Source organism: Vombatus ursinus, unplaced genomic scaffold (assembly GCF_900497805.2).
Source record: "Vombatus ursinus unplaced genomic scaffold, bare-nosed wombat genome assembly UNPS02014859.1, whole genome shotgun sequence".
NCBI classification, from domain to species: Eukaryota; Metazoa; Chordata; class Mammalia; order Diprotodontia; family Vombatidae; genus Vombatus; species Vombatus ursinus.
Genome location: NW_020954637.1, coordinates 2,928,683 through 2,943,310, shown reverse-complemented (window position 1 = coordinate 2,943,310; position 14,628 = coordinate 2,928,683). Strand labels below are relative to the sequence as shown.

General features: G+C 46.5%; 1 protein-coding gene across 2 annotated transcripts in view; it reads left to right on the top strand.

Annotated features, from left to right (window-relative positions):
• Positions 1-400: 400 nt before the first annotated feature.
• EPHA8 (EPH receptor A8) overlaps positions 401-14,628 on the top strand; it is a 45,420-nt gene continuing 31,192 nt past the window's right edge. For both annotated transcript variants that reach the window (XM_027841487.1, XM_027841486.1), the window contains exon 1: positions 401-488. In XM_027841487.1, the coding sequence (XP_027697288.1) occupies positions 401-488 (88 nt within the window). The remainder of the gene's footprint in view (positions 489-14,628) is intronic.

Genomic DNA, 14,628 nt, shown 5'->3' with positions numbered 1-14,628 from the left:
TAGTCAAATCCTTCATTTCTGATTGGCTTGGCTTAGTGACGGGCCCGGCTCCTTCCCGGGTGCAGGCTGCGCTCGCGTGTGTGTCGGGGTGTGTGTCAGGGTGTGTGTGTCGGTGTGTGTGTGTGTGTGTGTGTGTGTGTGCGCGCGCGCGCGCCGGTGTGTATGTCTGTGTGTGTGTGTCTGTGAGCGCGTGGGGAGGGGGGGTGCTGTGTGCGTGTGTGAGTGCGAGTGTAGCTGTGCGCGCCGATGTGCGGGCAGCGGCGGGGCGTGCGCGGGGCTGTGGCGGAGGAGCCGGGAAGGAGCTGAGAGCCGCGGCGGGCTGCCCGCCCCCGCCCCCGGCCCCGGCCCCGGCCTCGGCCCCCGGCCCCTGGCCCCCGGCACCAGTCCTGGCCCCGGGACCATGGCCCCGGCCCGCGCCGGCCTGCCCTCTTCGCTCTGGGTGGTCACGGCCGTGGCCGCCACCTGCATGTCGGCGGCCCGCAGCGAAGGTAAGCCGGGGGCACGCGGGTGGGCTCTGGGGGTAGGTGGGGGCGGGGCTTGCGAATCTTCTCCTGCCCGAAGTTCACTTGCCCCGGGGACCACTCTCCCTCAACCCTAAGCCAGCCCCGGGTGCGGGGGGCAGCTTCCCAGCTGGATAACCAGGCGCACGCCCCGCCCTCTGTCCCTGCCCCGGGAGAGGGCTTGGGGGGGGGGCAGCCGGAGCCCCGAGCCCCGGAGCCCAGCACGCAGCGGCCCTGTGGCGGGGCCCGCCCCAGCTCAGGCTCCGCCTCGGGCTCCGGCTCGGGCTCGGGCTCGGGCTCGGGCTCGGGCTCTGGCAATGCTTATCGCTCTGGTTCAACCTGCAGGCGGGCTCCTGCTCCGCGTCCTAGGCACGCACACGCTGGAGAGGGGCGCGGGGTAGGGCAGGAAAAGGAAGTGGGCGAGCTGGGACGGGCAGAGGGGCACCGGCAAAGAGACGGGAGAAGAGGGAGTAGGGGGGAAGGGGCAGAGAGGTGGAGGAGGGAGCCACTGGGCAAAGGGGAGCGAGGGACCCAGGGAAGGACTGTGGGAGGAAGGGACAGTGTCCTCATATAGAACCGAGAGAGAGAGAGAGGAGGGCAGAAGGGTGGGAGAGAGGAAGAAAGAGGCTAGAGAAGAGGGAGAAGAAGCGAGAAGTGATGAAACGGAGGCAAGGAGAGAGGAAAGAAGGGAAACAAGAGAAGAGGATACAGGAAAAAGGTAGCAAGGGGACAAAGAAAGGAAAGCAGAGATGGGAGCAAAAAGTGAGAGGACTTAGAAGAGAAAAGGCCTGGAAACAGTGGGAGTGAGGGTGGGTGAAGGGGATGGGGACTGGGACGAGAGACAAGCATAGAGAGGTCACAAAGAGAACAGGTTGAGGAATAGACCACAGTAGGTGGGGGATTTGGAGTTGCAAAGGGACCTTCCAGAATTCAACCATAAACTCCATGATTTTAAAAGCTGAGATAACGCGCCAGGCAGGGGGGCAAGTGACTTGCCCAAGGTCACACAGGAAGGAAGGCAAGGAGTTAGGATTAAAACCCAGGTGCTCTGGCTCTAAATTTCCTCTATACCAAATTGGAGAGAGGATGGGAAGCAGTTGAAATTGGCTTCTGGTAAGAATAAAGCAGATGGATTATTAAGTAGAGCTTGGAGATCAGACCCTGAGAGACTGAACAGTTAGAGGTCCGCAGTTTGGCTTCTGAAAGCTGAGCTACATCGTAAAGAATCCAGAGGCTACTTGCAGAGCTCCATTCTCCATTCTCTACCCTCTGCATGCCATTCTTGACCCCCACTTGTCTCACCCATGCCCTGAGGCTCTCTGCTCCCCACTGGGTTGCCACCAACTCCCATAGCCAGCTTCCCTGCTCCTTTCTAGGGGTTCCTAGAGATTTCTTTGTAACTGAGGATAGTGATGATGGGGGGTGGGGGGAATCTTAGTATCATTCTTCCCACCCCAACCTGCCCAGGGAGCATCCTGTTCCTAATGTCCATGCTCCCTGGCCCTCAGGACTCCCTGATTCAGTGCTGAATTGGACAGGGATAGATTGTCCACAAAGAGAGAGTGATTGTTCCCCTTCCTCAGAACCCATCCGGTTCTGAGCCCTGCATTTTAGGGAGGACCCTGACAAACTGCAGTATACCAGGAGAATGGCTAAGACAGAACCAAAATCAGACCCAGCATGATGTCAGTCAAAGGAAATGGGTTTGATTGACCCAGAAGAAAGAAAACTGAATGGGGGTGGGGGGAGAAACCTGTTAGTTATCTTCAGGTATGCTTGTGCAAGAGGGATACCATTCAAATAAATTCAACATGTATTTATTAAATGCCTGGTATGTCCGAGGTACATAGACAAAAAAAAAAAAACAAAAAAAAAATCTGACATCCAGCCTGCCCTTAGGGTCTGATAGGCTCTTAGGTGCACCCAGATTCAAATAATACAGGGAAGTAGTAATTGAAGTAAATCAAGGAAGCTTGCTGGAGGAGGTGGCAATTAAGGTGAGAAGATAAGTTGAGGTGAGGCTTTTGCTTGGCCTAATTGAATGGAATCAGATTTGGGCTCCAAATGAGGAAAAAATTGTTGAGATTTAGAGCTAGGAGGCACCAATCCTGCTTCAGTGATTTTGTAGCTAGGGAACCTAAGGCCCAGAAATGTCCAGTCACCTGCAGGCCAGAGAGGTAGTAAGCAGCAAAGCCAGGATTCAAATCCAGGTCCTCTGACTGTAAATCTAAGCCTCTTGCCACTAGACCACAGGACCTCTGGCTGTCTTAGGAGATAGTGAGTTCCCCATCACTGGTGGTCTTCAGGTGGAGGCTGGTTAGATTCCTGATCAATTGCAGGCACAGCTAGATGAGTTCCTGAGGGCCTTGCCCTCTCGGAGATTCCGAGATTTGAGATTCTGGCAGATACTTTATCAATCTGGAGTTTGGCAGGGTGCCACCCTTGGCCTGGAGTCCTATCTGCTAATATTCTGAGTCCAAAATAGGGCTCCGGCTGAGCCAGGGTGAACTCCCAAGCAGACAGCTTTTGCCAACTCCCTCTACTACCCGAATCCCTCAAGAGTAGCCGATTCCACCCTAGCATCTGAGCTCACACACATGCCTTTCCACTGATACCTGAGACCAGGGCCTGGACACAGGTGTCCATGCAGAGGGCCTGCAGGTAGGGTCAATAGCCATCATGGAGGAACAAGGTGTTGCTCAGAGAGGAACCAGGCTACTGTGGGAGTCTGGTTCTGAGGGGAATAGCAGCGGCTAGGCCAACAGGACTATCAGACCAAGGGTGGGAGACCTGAGCTTGAATTCTCCACTCTGCTGCTTACTTACCTGCATGGCCTTAGTTTAAGGGAGTCCTTTTCCTTCTCTGAACTAATCTTCTTCTTTGGTAAAATTAAGGGGAAGGGGGCTAGATGATTTCTAAGGTCCCTTCTGGCTCTGAAATTTGCCATCCAGTGATTACTAAGAGGAATGGGGGTGGGGTGTTGAGCCTGAATAAGGAGGGGGAGATGAGCAGGGTGGAAGAGAGGGGGAAGAATTTGGAGACTGTAGGTTTGGTTTTCTAAGGGGGCTCTTCTCAGCCACGAGGGTGGAGCACGGGGGTGGGGGAGAGAACATTGCTGCTGGCTGCATAGAGGCTGATTAGCATTGCTGGAGTCTAAGTATTGGGTGTGGGTACGCAGTGAGTCGGGCATCAGCTCTTTCCTCCTTAAAGACGGCATCTCATACAGAACTGGGGACCAAGCTCAGAGCCACATCACAATAGGTGATTCCAGAAGGCTGGGGGTGGTGGTGGTGGTGGTGGTGGTGCAGGGACATGATCTGAGTCATCAAGTGGAGAAGGAGGGTTATTGGTCTGAGGAACAGTTATTGTTGTCGAATAAGGAGCATTTCCAGAAGGATGATTATTGTCCTGAGTAGATGGTCATTATCCATTGGAGAGAGGTCATTGTCCTTTAGGGCAGGGTCATCGAGTGGGGTCCATCATCCTGAGGGATAAACGTTGTCGTTGGGAGGAGTCATTTTTAAAAGAGTATGACTGTTGTCCTGAAGGAAAGGACAGTTGTCTAGAGGGATAGGGGGCATCTTCTCTGGGCAGAGTCCATTGTCCTGAGAGATAAGAACGTTGTCCTGAGAATGGTCCAGAGAAGAGGGTTTATGTTCTCAGGGTGCTTGTACTTGTCACTAGGAAGCTGGATAGTGTGAAGGGGAGGGGCGAGAGGGTGGCTGTCTCCATTGTGTGATGCCATCATTTTTTTTCTGACTACACCAGCTGGGCTGATTGACTCCTAAGTATTTTAGACAAGATTTGGGATGGAGTCTATGGAGAATGTAAGTTTCCCGAGGGCAGGAATCTTTTTTTTCTTTTTCTTTGGATCCCCAGCTAATACAGGTGCTTAATAAAGCCATTTACATAGGATCCTAATAAATGCGTATGCCCTATCTGTAATTGCATTGATATACAGGAACTCCCAATGAGAAAACTCTCTTTATCAGTGCAGATTGGTCCCCTTTCTATAACTTAGAGTATCAAAGAGTTCAGTGGTGGCCCTGAGAAGTTAGGTGACTTTCCCAGGGTCACACAACCAGTATGTGTCCGAGAAGGGAACTTGAACCCAGGTCTTACTGATTCCAAGACCAGCTCTTTAGGTCATTTTCCTTTCCAAATGATAAATGCTTACTGAATTGGATTGAATTGAAGCAACATGGTCCAGGGCTATTGGGAATGGGGGAGGCATTGAGAATAGATCCCCTGGAGTCCAGACAAGAAGGATCTCAGTCCTCAGCAGCACTCCCAATGACTTAGGCAGGGGCTTCCTTGACTGAGTTTGAATGAAGGGGATTTCCAATAATGTTCCACAGGCAGGAGCAGGAGTTCTTACCCAGATGCCGTTCCCCAGGGGCATCAGAAAGCCATTGAGTATGGCAAATTTTCTGCAGTCACTACATACACACACACATACACACACACACACACACACACACACACACACACACACCACCACCACCACCACCAGATTCCCCAGATCACAACATAACCTTGTAAGGAGTTAATGCAATTCCATAAGGAAGGGAGATGGGCTCATAGTCACTTCTCAATGATCTCCATATGGATTCTCTACTTTAGAGGCTCATCCTCCAGATCCATTTCTTCTGTGTTGGCATCCATCCTCTGGCCACCCAAGGCATGGATGTTTTGCTGTCTAATTGTCATTCATACGTTAATTCAACAACCATGTTGTAAGTACTCTCTTTAAGATAAGGGGCTTAGGGGATAAAGGCCCAGTCTTGAAGTCAGGATCTTTATTCAAATTCTGTCTGTGACACATGCTGGCTGTGGGACACTGGTCAAGTCACCTAACCTCTTGGTGTCCCCGACAACTCTCTAAAACTTCAAGTTAAGGATGAGGTGCTAATCAACACACATGAAGGATTTTTTCCATACCAGGAACTCTTTCACCTATGAAATAAAATGTCTAGATCCCCTAGAAGGTAACTCATTATGCTAATGAGTTAGATAAGGTATTTAAGGTCTAATAAGGGAGAGTAAGACAATAAATAATAAACAATGCAAATTAGATTGATAGCTTCATAAAAGAATTGTAAGGTGCTAAAAAATTAAATGAGAGAGGGCCCACCTCCCACTAAGGGGATACCCAGCTCATGTTTCTCTTGTGTTTTAAAGTATGTAATTCGCTTTTTACCCCCACAACTTCTGACTGTCATGGTGCAAGGATTATCATCCCCATTGTACAGATGAGGAAACTGAGGGTCAAAGAAATGAAGCCATGCAGCTGGGAAGTGGGTAGATCCAGGACTCAAAACCAGGTCTTTGAATTCTGAGGCCCTGCAGCTTTTACTGTGGGATGGCTTCTTGGGGGAGGTGGCATTTAAACAGGGACTTGATGGATGGATAGTATATTAAAGGTCAGAGGTTGGGAGAGGGCATGCCAGGCAATGTGACTGGTGAGTGCAAAGGTATGTGGTGGGAAAGGACAATGAGAAATCAAATCTGGAGGGAGCTTAGTGGATATGAAGCTGTTTTGTAAACCAGGGAATGTAAACCAATTTGAATATTGGCCTTCCCAAAATGGAAGAAGAAAACTGTGCTGGTGAGGGTAGAGAGGTGGAGGGGAAATGTAATGTATTCCAAAACCAGATGGAAAGTACTTTAGAATTATATATCGTTTGGGATTATCCAGGGCTCTGTTAGCCTGGGTATCAAGATCTGATTAAAAATATACTGACTTTTCTATATTTGTACCAAGGAGTATTTTTTTTGAGGGGGTGGAGTACAGACTTGTAATTCTATCTGTATGGGAAACTCTTGGTGTGGAAACTCCCTCCACTAACGCTGATCACTGATTACTCCTGAGTAATTTGGAGTATTCTTAGAGAATTGCCTGGGATAGGGCTTGCTTGGGGTCACCGGGCTAGGGTGTCAGAACCTGAAGCCAGGAATCGCCAAGTTCGAGGCCAGCCCCCTAGCTGCCTCTCATCCAGTAATAATAACAGCTTCCACTTATTAAAGTCTGGGAAGCCTTTGATGTGTTTTTTCTCATGGTGTCCTCTCAGCAGCCCTCTGAGTATTTGTACCCTGGTTTTTACAGGAAACGAGGATTCAGAGGGGAAGAGACCTGTCCTTAGTCACACGGCTAACAAAGGTCAGCATTAGGATTTGAATTCAGATCTCTTGTGACCATGAGTACAGCCCCCCTTCAGCTAGTCCAGCTGCCTTTCCAGAGAAGCTCCAGTGTGGGATGGCGGGCAAGGAACCGTGGGAGCAGATTGCAGCTCTGGTCGGAATAAGGAGCTCCAGAATCAATGGGTGCTTGGAGAAGGGAAAGGGCACTGGCACCTTCACCTTTTATGTGGGATAAAGCTTGGGACAGGACAGAGTGCTTAGTATTCAGTTCAGAGGGAGAGAATGAGAGGAGGAAAAGGAGGGTGATGTGGAGACCCAGAGCTGGAGAGGCTTCAGAGGGCACATTTAGTCAGAGTGGCCAGCTATGAGAACAGAATAGTTTCTTTAAGTGGCCTCCTTTATAAAGTAAGGACCTTGCAATAGATGATTTCTAAGGGCCCTTCCAGCTCCAGAGTTCAGTGTTCTAAGATCCCAATCAACTCTTAACATTCTCTCTTCTGAAATCTCTTCAAATCTATATTTGATCCTCAAAGATCCCTCCTGGTTCTGACATTCCATGTTCTAGTGTCACTCTGACATCCTATGTTCTAATGTCCCTCCCATATTTGATATATACAACATCCCTCCCAGTTCTGATATTCCATTCTAAGAGCCTTCCCAGCTCTGACATTCTGTGTTCTAAGGGCCTCCTAGCTCTGATAGTCTGTGTTTGAAGGGCCATCTCACTTCTGATATTCTGTGTTCCAAGGGCCTTCCCAAATTTAATATCTTATTCTCCAAGGTTACTTCTTGCTCTGACATTCTGTGTTCTAAGGGTCCTCCCAGTTCTGACATTCAATGCTCTAAGAGTCCTCCCAGATATGACATTCTGTCTCTCAAGAGCCCCTCAGACTCTGACATTCTGTCCTGTTCTACCCTCTCAGGTCCATCCCTACCAACTGTAATTGCAGAATCTCAGAATTGGAAGGGATAACAAATACCAATGTAATCCGTACATATCATACCCAAATAGGAATCCTATCTTTATCATCAGGACAAGGGGACACCCATCTTCTGCTTGAAGACTCCTAATGATAGGGACCTCACTACCTGCTGAGCTGGCTTACGTCACTCTCGGACAGCTCTAATTGCTAGCCAGGCTTATCCTACTCTAGCTGGAATCAGCCTCTCTGCCTCTGCCACCTCTCCCTTCTAGTGCTACCCTCTGAGGCCAAGCAGAGCATGGCTAATCCCTCTCCCTCATGACAGCCCTTCAGATACATGAAGTCAGCTATCATGTTCCCTGATAAGTTGTTTTTCATCCAGGTTAAACATCCCCAGCTCCTTCTGCCAGTCCTTGTGAGGCATGGTCTCTAAGCCTTTCACCAGAGGTCTGGCTTATCTCTCACCAGGCCACCTCTTCTCTCACTGAGTGTTCGGCTTATTGATGCCCTTCATAAAACGGGCTGCTCCCATCTGGACACAGTGCTCCAGAGGTGGCCTAGTCAGGCACAAGAACAGCAGGGCTATCTCCTGCCTCATCGTGAAATTCATTTTTTACTTGTTTTTGTTTGTTTCAATGTCATTTAGTTGACCCACATTCAGCTTGCGGTTCACCAAGACTGGCAGATCTTTGTCACAGGATTTATTTATTGCCTAGAGCCCCTCGAACCATACCCCACTCTCTACACATGTGGTTGATTCTTTTTAAAACCCAAGTGTATGGCTTCACATTTATCCCTATTAAATTTCATCTTATTAGACTCAGATTGTTCTTCTAGCCTGTTGAAATCTTTTTGGATTCTGATTCTGTCATCCAAGCGGTGCTTAGTATTCAAGGGGAGGGGAGGAGGAAGGGAGGTGGAAGGAGAGAGCCGGGGAGAGAAAGACAAGGGAAGGAAGAGGACAGAGAAGGGGAAGAAAGGGGAGGGGAGTGTTGAGGAGAAAAAGCAGGCCGGCAGGGAAGGGAGAAAAGCAGAATCGTGGGTGGCAAGAAATATGGAATTGAAGAGGAGAGAGGAAGGAAAACCAGGAGAGGAGAGGAGAGGAGAGGGGTGAGCTAGGAAGGGGCACTTGAGGGAAGGTCAGTTAAAGGAGGAGAGATGGAAGGGATGAGAAGAGGGGAGGAGAGGAGAGATGGAAGGGATGAGAAGAGGGGAGGAGAGGAGAGAGAAAGAAGGAGGGGGACAGTACAAAGAAAAGGGAAAAGAAGAGCATAGGGAGGGGAACTCCATATTGGTCTGAATATAGACTGTTCTCAAACATAGGCCATATCCCTAAGATAAAATTTCTGAAAAGAGGAGAGCAAATGAATATATATGTGTGTGTGCATACATGCATATATATGTATATTATGCTATATATAAAGAGAAAGACTGAAAAATAATTACACAAAATAACTATATATCTTGATATTTGCTGAAATAGCTGGATAGTTGGATAGCTGGATAGTCAAGACTACACTTTTAGTCCAGGGTTATTCTGGTCAGTCAGTCAACACCTACTATGCACCAGGCACTATGCTAAGCCTTGGGGATACAAAGAGGGGCAAAAGACAGTCCCACTCTCAAGGAGCTTCCAGCCTAATGAGGGAAACAACATTGAAACAACTATGCACCACAAAAGGTATATACAGCCTGGATTGGAGGGGAAGGGTCTACCTGGGTGACCACCAGTAACCTCTTTGATCCTAACTTTCTCCCTCTGTAAAATGAGGGAGTTGGAGTAGGTAGCCCCGAAGGTCTTTTCCATCTCTAAATCCATGAAATCTACAACTTATGACTTGGGATGTTGGTGAGAAAATCGCAAACCCATTTGTTTGGCAGGGGAAAGAAAAAGTTGGTGGAAGACTGACTTCATGTTGGATCTTCAGCCTCCCCAAAGAATGCTGGACATGGGTTTTCAGATTCCCAATTCGCCGTGCACTGGCAGTGTGACCTTGTTCAAGTCACTCACTTCTTGGACCCATCATTTGCCTAATCTGTAAAAGGGAGGTTGGGCTAGGTGGCCTGTAAGGTCCCTTCTGGCTTTAAACCTAGATCAGATGTTCCCCCATCCCCCACATCTGTACTTGGGCCAGGCAGACAGTAGCCGATCAGACCACACTTGTGGGATGCAGTCAGGGTTTTTGCAGACCACCTGGCGAGTAGCAGAGGGGCAGCCCGTATCTTGTTTGCAGGCATCTCCAATGTGGCCAGTTCTGAAGAATACACATTCCTGTTCTTAAGGGACTCCCAGCCTCAATGAGTTGGCACAATACTCAGAGAGAGTGGGAGAGACTGCTACTGTATATTGGAGTAATTAATGGGACCTGAACCAGGTTTTTACAGAAGGATTTGGAACAATTAACCAGGTGGAAAGAATGAAGGATGGCATTATCTGTGGAGGCCCCAGCTTGAGCAAAGGTGAAGAGGTAGGAGAGGGGAATAATTCGGAAACCAACTAGACAGGAGTCATGGACAGTTTCTCTATCCTAGAAAGAACAGGTGCTCTAGAATCAGGCCTGAGTTTAGATATCACTTCTTTTTTTAAATTAATTTATTTTGAATTATCAACAATCATTTCCATAAGTGTTTGAGTTTTAAACTTTTCCCCCTCCCTTACCACCTCCCTCCCCGAGACAGTGCGCAAAAAATTCTGGTTTTTTGTTTTGTTTTGTTTTTTTTGCTTTTTGTTGAGGCAATCAGGGTTAAGTGACTTGGCCAGGGTCACACAGTTAGTAAGTGTCAAGTGTCAGATATCACTTCTGAGAGTGACTATTACTGCCCTCCCGTGACAGCTACTTAACCACCGTGAACCTCAGTTTTCTTATCTGTAAAATGGGTGGGTTGGACTGTATGGCCTCTGAGGACCCTTCTAGCTCTCAGTCTCTGATTCTGGTATCCACTGTTGAGTAGAAGGCAGCTAGGTGGCACACTGTGGGGTGCTGAACTTAGAATCGGGAGCTCCTGAGTTCAAATCCTGCGCTGTATATTTCCTTAGCTGGTTAATTCTGGCCAAATCACTTAACCTTTTCCAGCCTCAGATTCCTCATCTGAAATGAGGATTATGATAATAATACCTATCTTACGGGGTTGTTGTGAGGATCAAGTAGGAGAAGAGGTAAACTATTCTGCAACCTTAAAGCACTATATAAATGCTAGCTATAATAATAATATTATTATCATTGTAAGGATAATATAGCAGTACATTATAATATATTATAATATGTATGATATAATTACATATAATGGTTACATTATAATACTTACATTATAATACATTATTATACAATAATACAATATAATTACACACAATATAATGGTTATATAGTTATAATAATAATATATTATTATATATTTTATATATAATAATATATTATATTATATATAATATTATAATAAAATATATTGTTGTAATATATAATATATAATAAAATATATTATTGTAATATATAATATATAATATTATAATAAAATATATTATTATAATATATTTTACATATCATTATTATAACATAATATAATAATTATAATATAATATATAATAATAATTATATAACAGCTAGCATTCATGTAGTGTTTTCAGGTTGGTGAAGTGCTTTACATATACTGTTAACTCTTTTGGTTTTGTAGTAGTAGTGGTAGTATTGGAATTTTTATATATATACATATATAATTATATCAGTATTATTTATATCTAATGATACTTAAACTCTCTGACCCCAAATAAATCAATTAATTTCTCTGAGCCTCAGTTTCCTCTTGAGTAAACTAATAGATATAATAACATTTGTACACCTTACTACCTCCAACAGTTTTATTATGAAGAAAGTACTTTATAAACTGCAAAGTCTTATAGAAATAGGAGCTATTCCAAAGAAGAGATATGAGAAAGCACCTCTCCTATCCCCTCTCCCTTTTTTGCAGAGGGGAGGGGCTATGTGTGCGGAACACTGCATGGTATGCAGTTACTTTTCCCATATCTTGGGTAGACCTGGTTCCCACTGCACCTCCTTCCACCTTTGGTATTTTTTGTTGTAAGTGTACTTTCTGTGATTAGGTAGGTCCTGGGCTTTCAAAGGCCAACTCCCTTATATAAGGTGGCCCTCTGGAGGGAGAGGGAAGGTAGAAACATTGTGAAATATGGATGGCTTAACAAAAGATATCAATAAAAATTAATTTTAAAAAATGATGCAGGGATTCTCATTATGCCATTGAAGAGATGATAGGACCAGGTTCATGGAAGGTCTTGAAAGATTTACATTTGATGGAATAGACAATCTAAAAATCCTGTAATAATTCCAGGGTCTTATTTGTCCCGGTTTTACCATTCATTCATGGGATGATAGGATTTAGAGCTGGAATGAGGGAAGGAATGAACAAATGAATGAATGAAAAGTATTTATTAAGCACTTACTATTTGCCAAGCACCAAAGCATTTATTAAGCACTTACTGTTTGCCAAGCACTGAGGAATACAAGTCCAAATACAAGATAATCCCTGCCCTCAGGGAGCTTACCTTTTGAGAGGGAAATGACCTTGGAATTCAAACTAACCAGAGATTCTTAACCCTTTTGGCATCATGGACCCCTTTGGAAGTCCGGTTTGGACCCCTCCTCACAAAAATATTTTTAACTGTATAAAAGAAAATTCATAGGGTTACAAAGGAAACAAATTATGTTGAAATAAAGATGTCTTTTTTCCCCATCCAAGTTTGTCAACCCCTTGAAATTTATCCGCGGATCCCTAGGATCCAAAGACTATGGGTTAAAAACTCCTGATCTGGTCCAATCCTTTTATTTTACAGATGAGAAAAGTGAGGCCCAGAGAGATTTCCAGACTTACCCAGGGTCACACAGCTAGTTAGTAACATAGCTGGGGTTAAAACCCAAATTCTCTGACTGCTAACCCAGTTCTTTAAAAAAAAATTAATATATTTTTACATTGTCTTCATTTCCAAATATTTCTATCCTCCTTCCCTCCTCAGATAGCCATCCCTTGCAATATAGAATTAAAACAAAAGCCACACTAATCACCACGTTAACTGAATCTGATGGCAAGTGCAGCGTTCCGCACCCATAGGCCTTCACCTCTGCAAAGAAAGAAGGGAGCTTCATTTTCTCATCTCTTATCCGAGACTAAATAAAACTAATATACAGTATTCAGGTCCATTGGTTTGTTTGTTTTTTCTTTCCATTTACATTGTATCCAGTCATCTTTCCATTATTACACAACTACATCTTTTTAGTGGGTGAGCCCGAGTAAGACATTTTCTTAGTATCCACATGTGTAAGATAAAATATTTGGACTATATACTCATTAAATTCTCCTCATCTCTAATGTTCTGTGTTTCAAGGTACTTTCCAGCTGTACCTTTTTATGCTCTATGGTCCCTTCTAGTGCTAATATTCTATGTTCTAAGGGCCCCCTAACTGACATTCTCTGTTCTGTGGACTCTCCTAGCTCTGAAATTCTATGTTGTAAAGTACCTCCCAGCTCTGACATTCTGTGTTCTAAGGTTCCTCCTAGCTCTGACATTTTGCATTCTAAGGTTCCTCCTAGCTCTGACAGCCTGTCTTCTAAAGGCCCTCCCAGCTCTGATATTCAGTGTTCTGAGGGCCTTCCCAGCTCTGACATCCTATGTTCTAAGAGCCTTCCCAGCTCTGACATCCTGTGTCCTAAGGGCCCTCCCAGCTCTGACATCCTGTGTTCTAAGGGCCCTCCAGCTCTAATATTCTGTGTTCTGACGGCCCTCCCAGCTCTGACATCCTATGTTCTAAGGGCCCTCCCAGCTCTGACATCCTGGGTTCTAAGGGCCCTCTCAGCTCTGACATTCTGTGGCCTAAAGGACCCTCCCAGCTCTCCAGTGACAAGCTTCCTCCCCACTCTAACAGTGCATGCTTTATAACCAGTGGATGTACCTGGAGACGAGAGAGAACAGTGCAGTGCTAGGTTCTACCCTGTGGGGTAAGCGGCATTGGAAGGGAAGTAGAAGAAGCGGGAAAAGAAAGGGTCTTTCCCTCCTGATAACTCTCGGCCCAGGAGCCCCAGAAAGGCATGGTGAAGATAGTAACTCCCCTTTTCTCTCTCCTTCCAATGAGGGCCTAGGCCCTGGTGGGGGAGGAAGCTGCAATGTGACCTGCCAGCCCCCCTTTTTTTTCCTTCCCCACCCATCAGGCTAGCCAGAGAAGAGAGATTGCCAACCCACTGACTGACCCAGTTTTTCCTACGCTAGTGGAGAGGGAGGAGGAGGAGTGAGCTTCTCTCTCTGCCTCCTTCAGGAGGCCTGCTAGGGAGGAGAGAGAAGAAAGGAAGGAGGAGGGAGGGAGAAGACAAACCTAAAGGTGGATTTCCTTCAGGTCCTTTACCTGGGGGTCCTTCCATGAGAAGCATAGAAAGTATCTCTCCTGTCTTTCCTTCCTCCTTCCCTGATTCTGCCTGTCCAGCCCCAGCCCCTGAGCTGGAGCTTCTGGGGCACTCTGAATGGGTGGTGAGCCAGGAGTAAAGGGATCACCAGGGGAGGGGAACCCTGCCTGATGCAATAATTCATGAACTAAAAAAACTTCCCAAGAATGACTGCTTCTCTCCATGTGAGTGCAAGCTAATGCCATCCAAATGCCCAGAGTGCTCCTGCCCGTTTTACACACCTAGATGCAGACCTCTGGGAAAATCCCAGTGCTGATGCCTCAGCCACACTAAAGTTGCTGGGCAAAGGTGGACAGAGAATGGTTTGTTGGGGCCCTCACCTGGCAGAAGCATCAGCCTGGTCAGATTCGAGGGAAGGAGCCAGATGGAGGCAAGGCTACCTGGGAAGAGAGGTGGGAAGGAGAGGATGCTGAGCGAAGAGAAGCATGTGGGTAGATGGTCTTTATAGAGGACATCCAGGCAGAGAGAAAGGGTGTAGGGGGATAGGATTAAGATCATAGAATGATAGAGCTGGAGGGAAGAACAACATAGAATGTCAGATTTGAGAGAGAACCCTTAGAACACAGAATGTCAGAGCTGGGAGGGCCCTTAGAACACAGAAT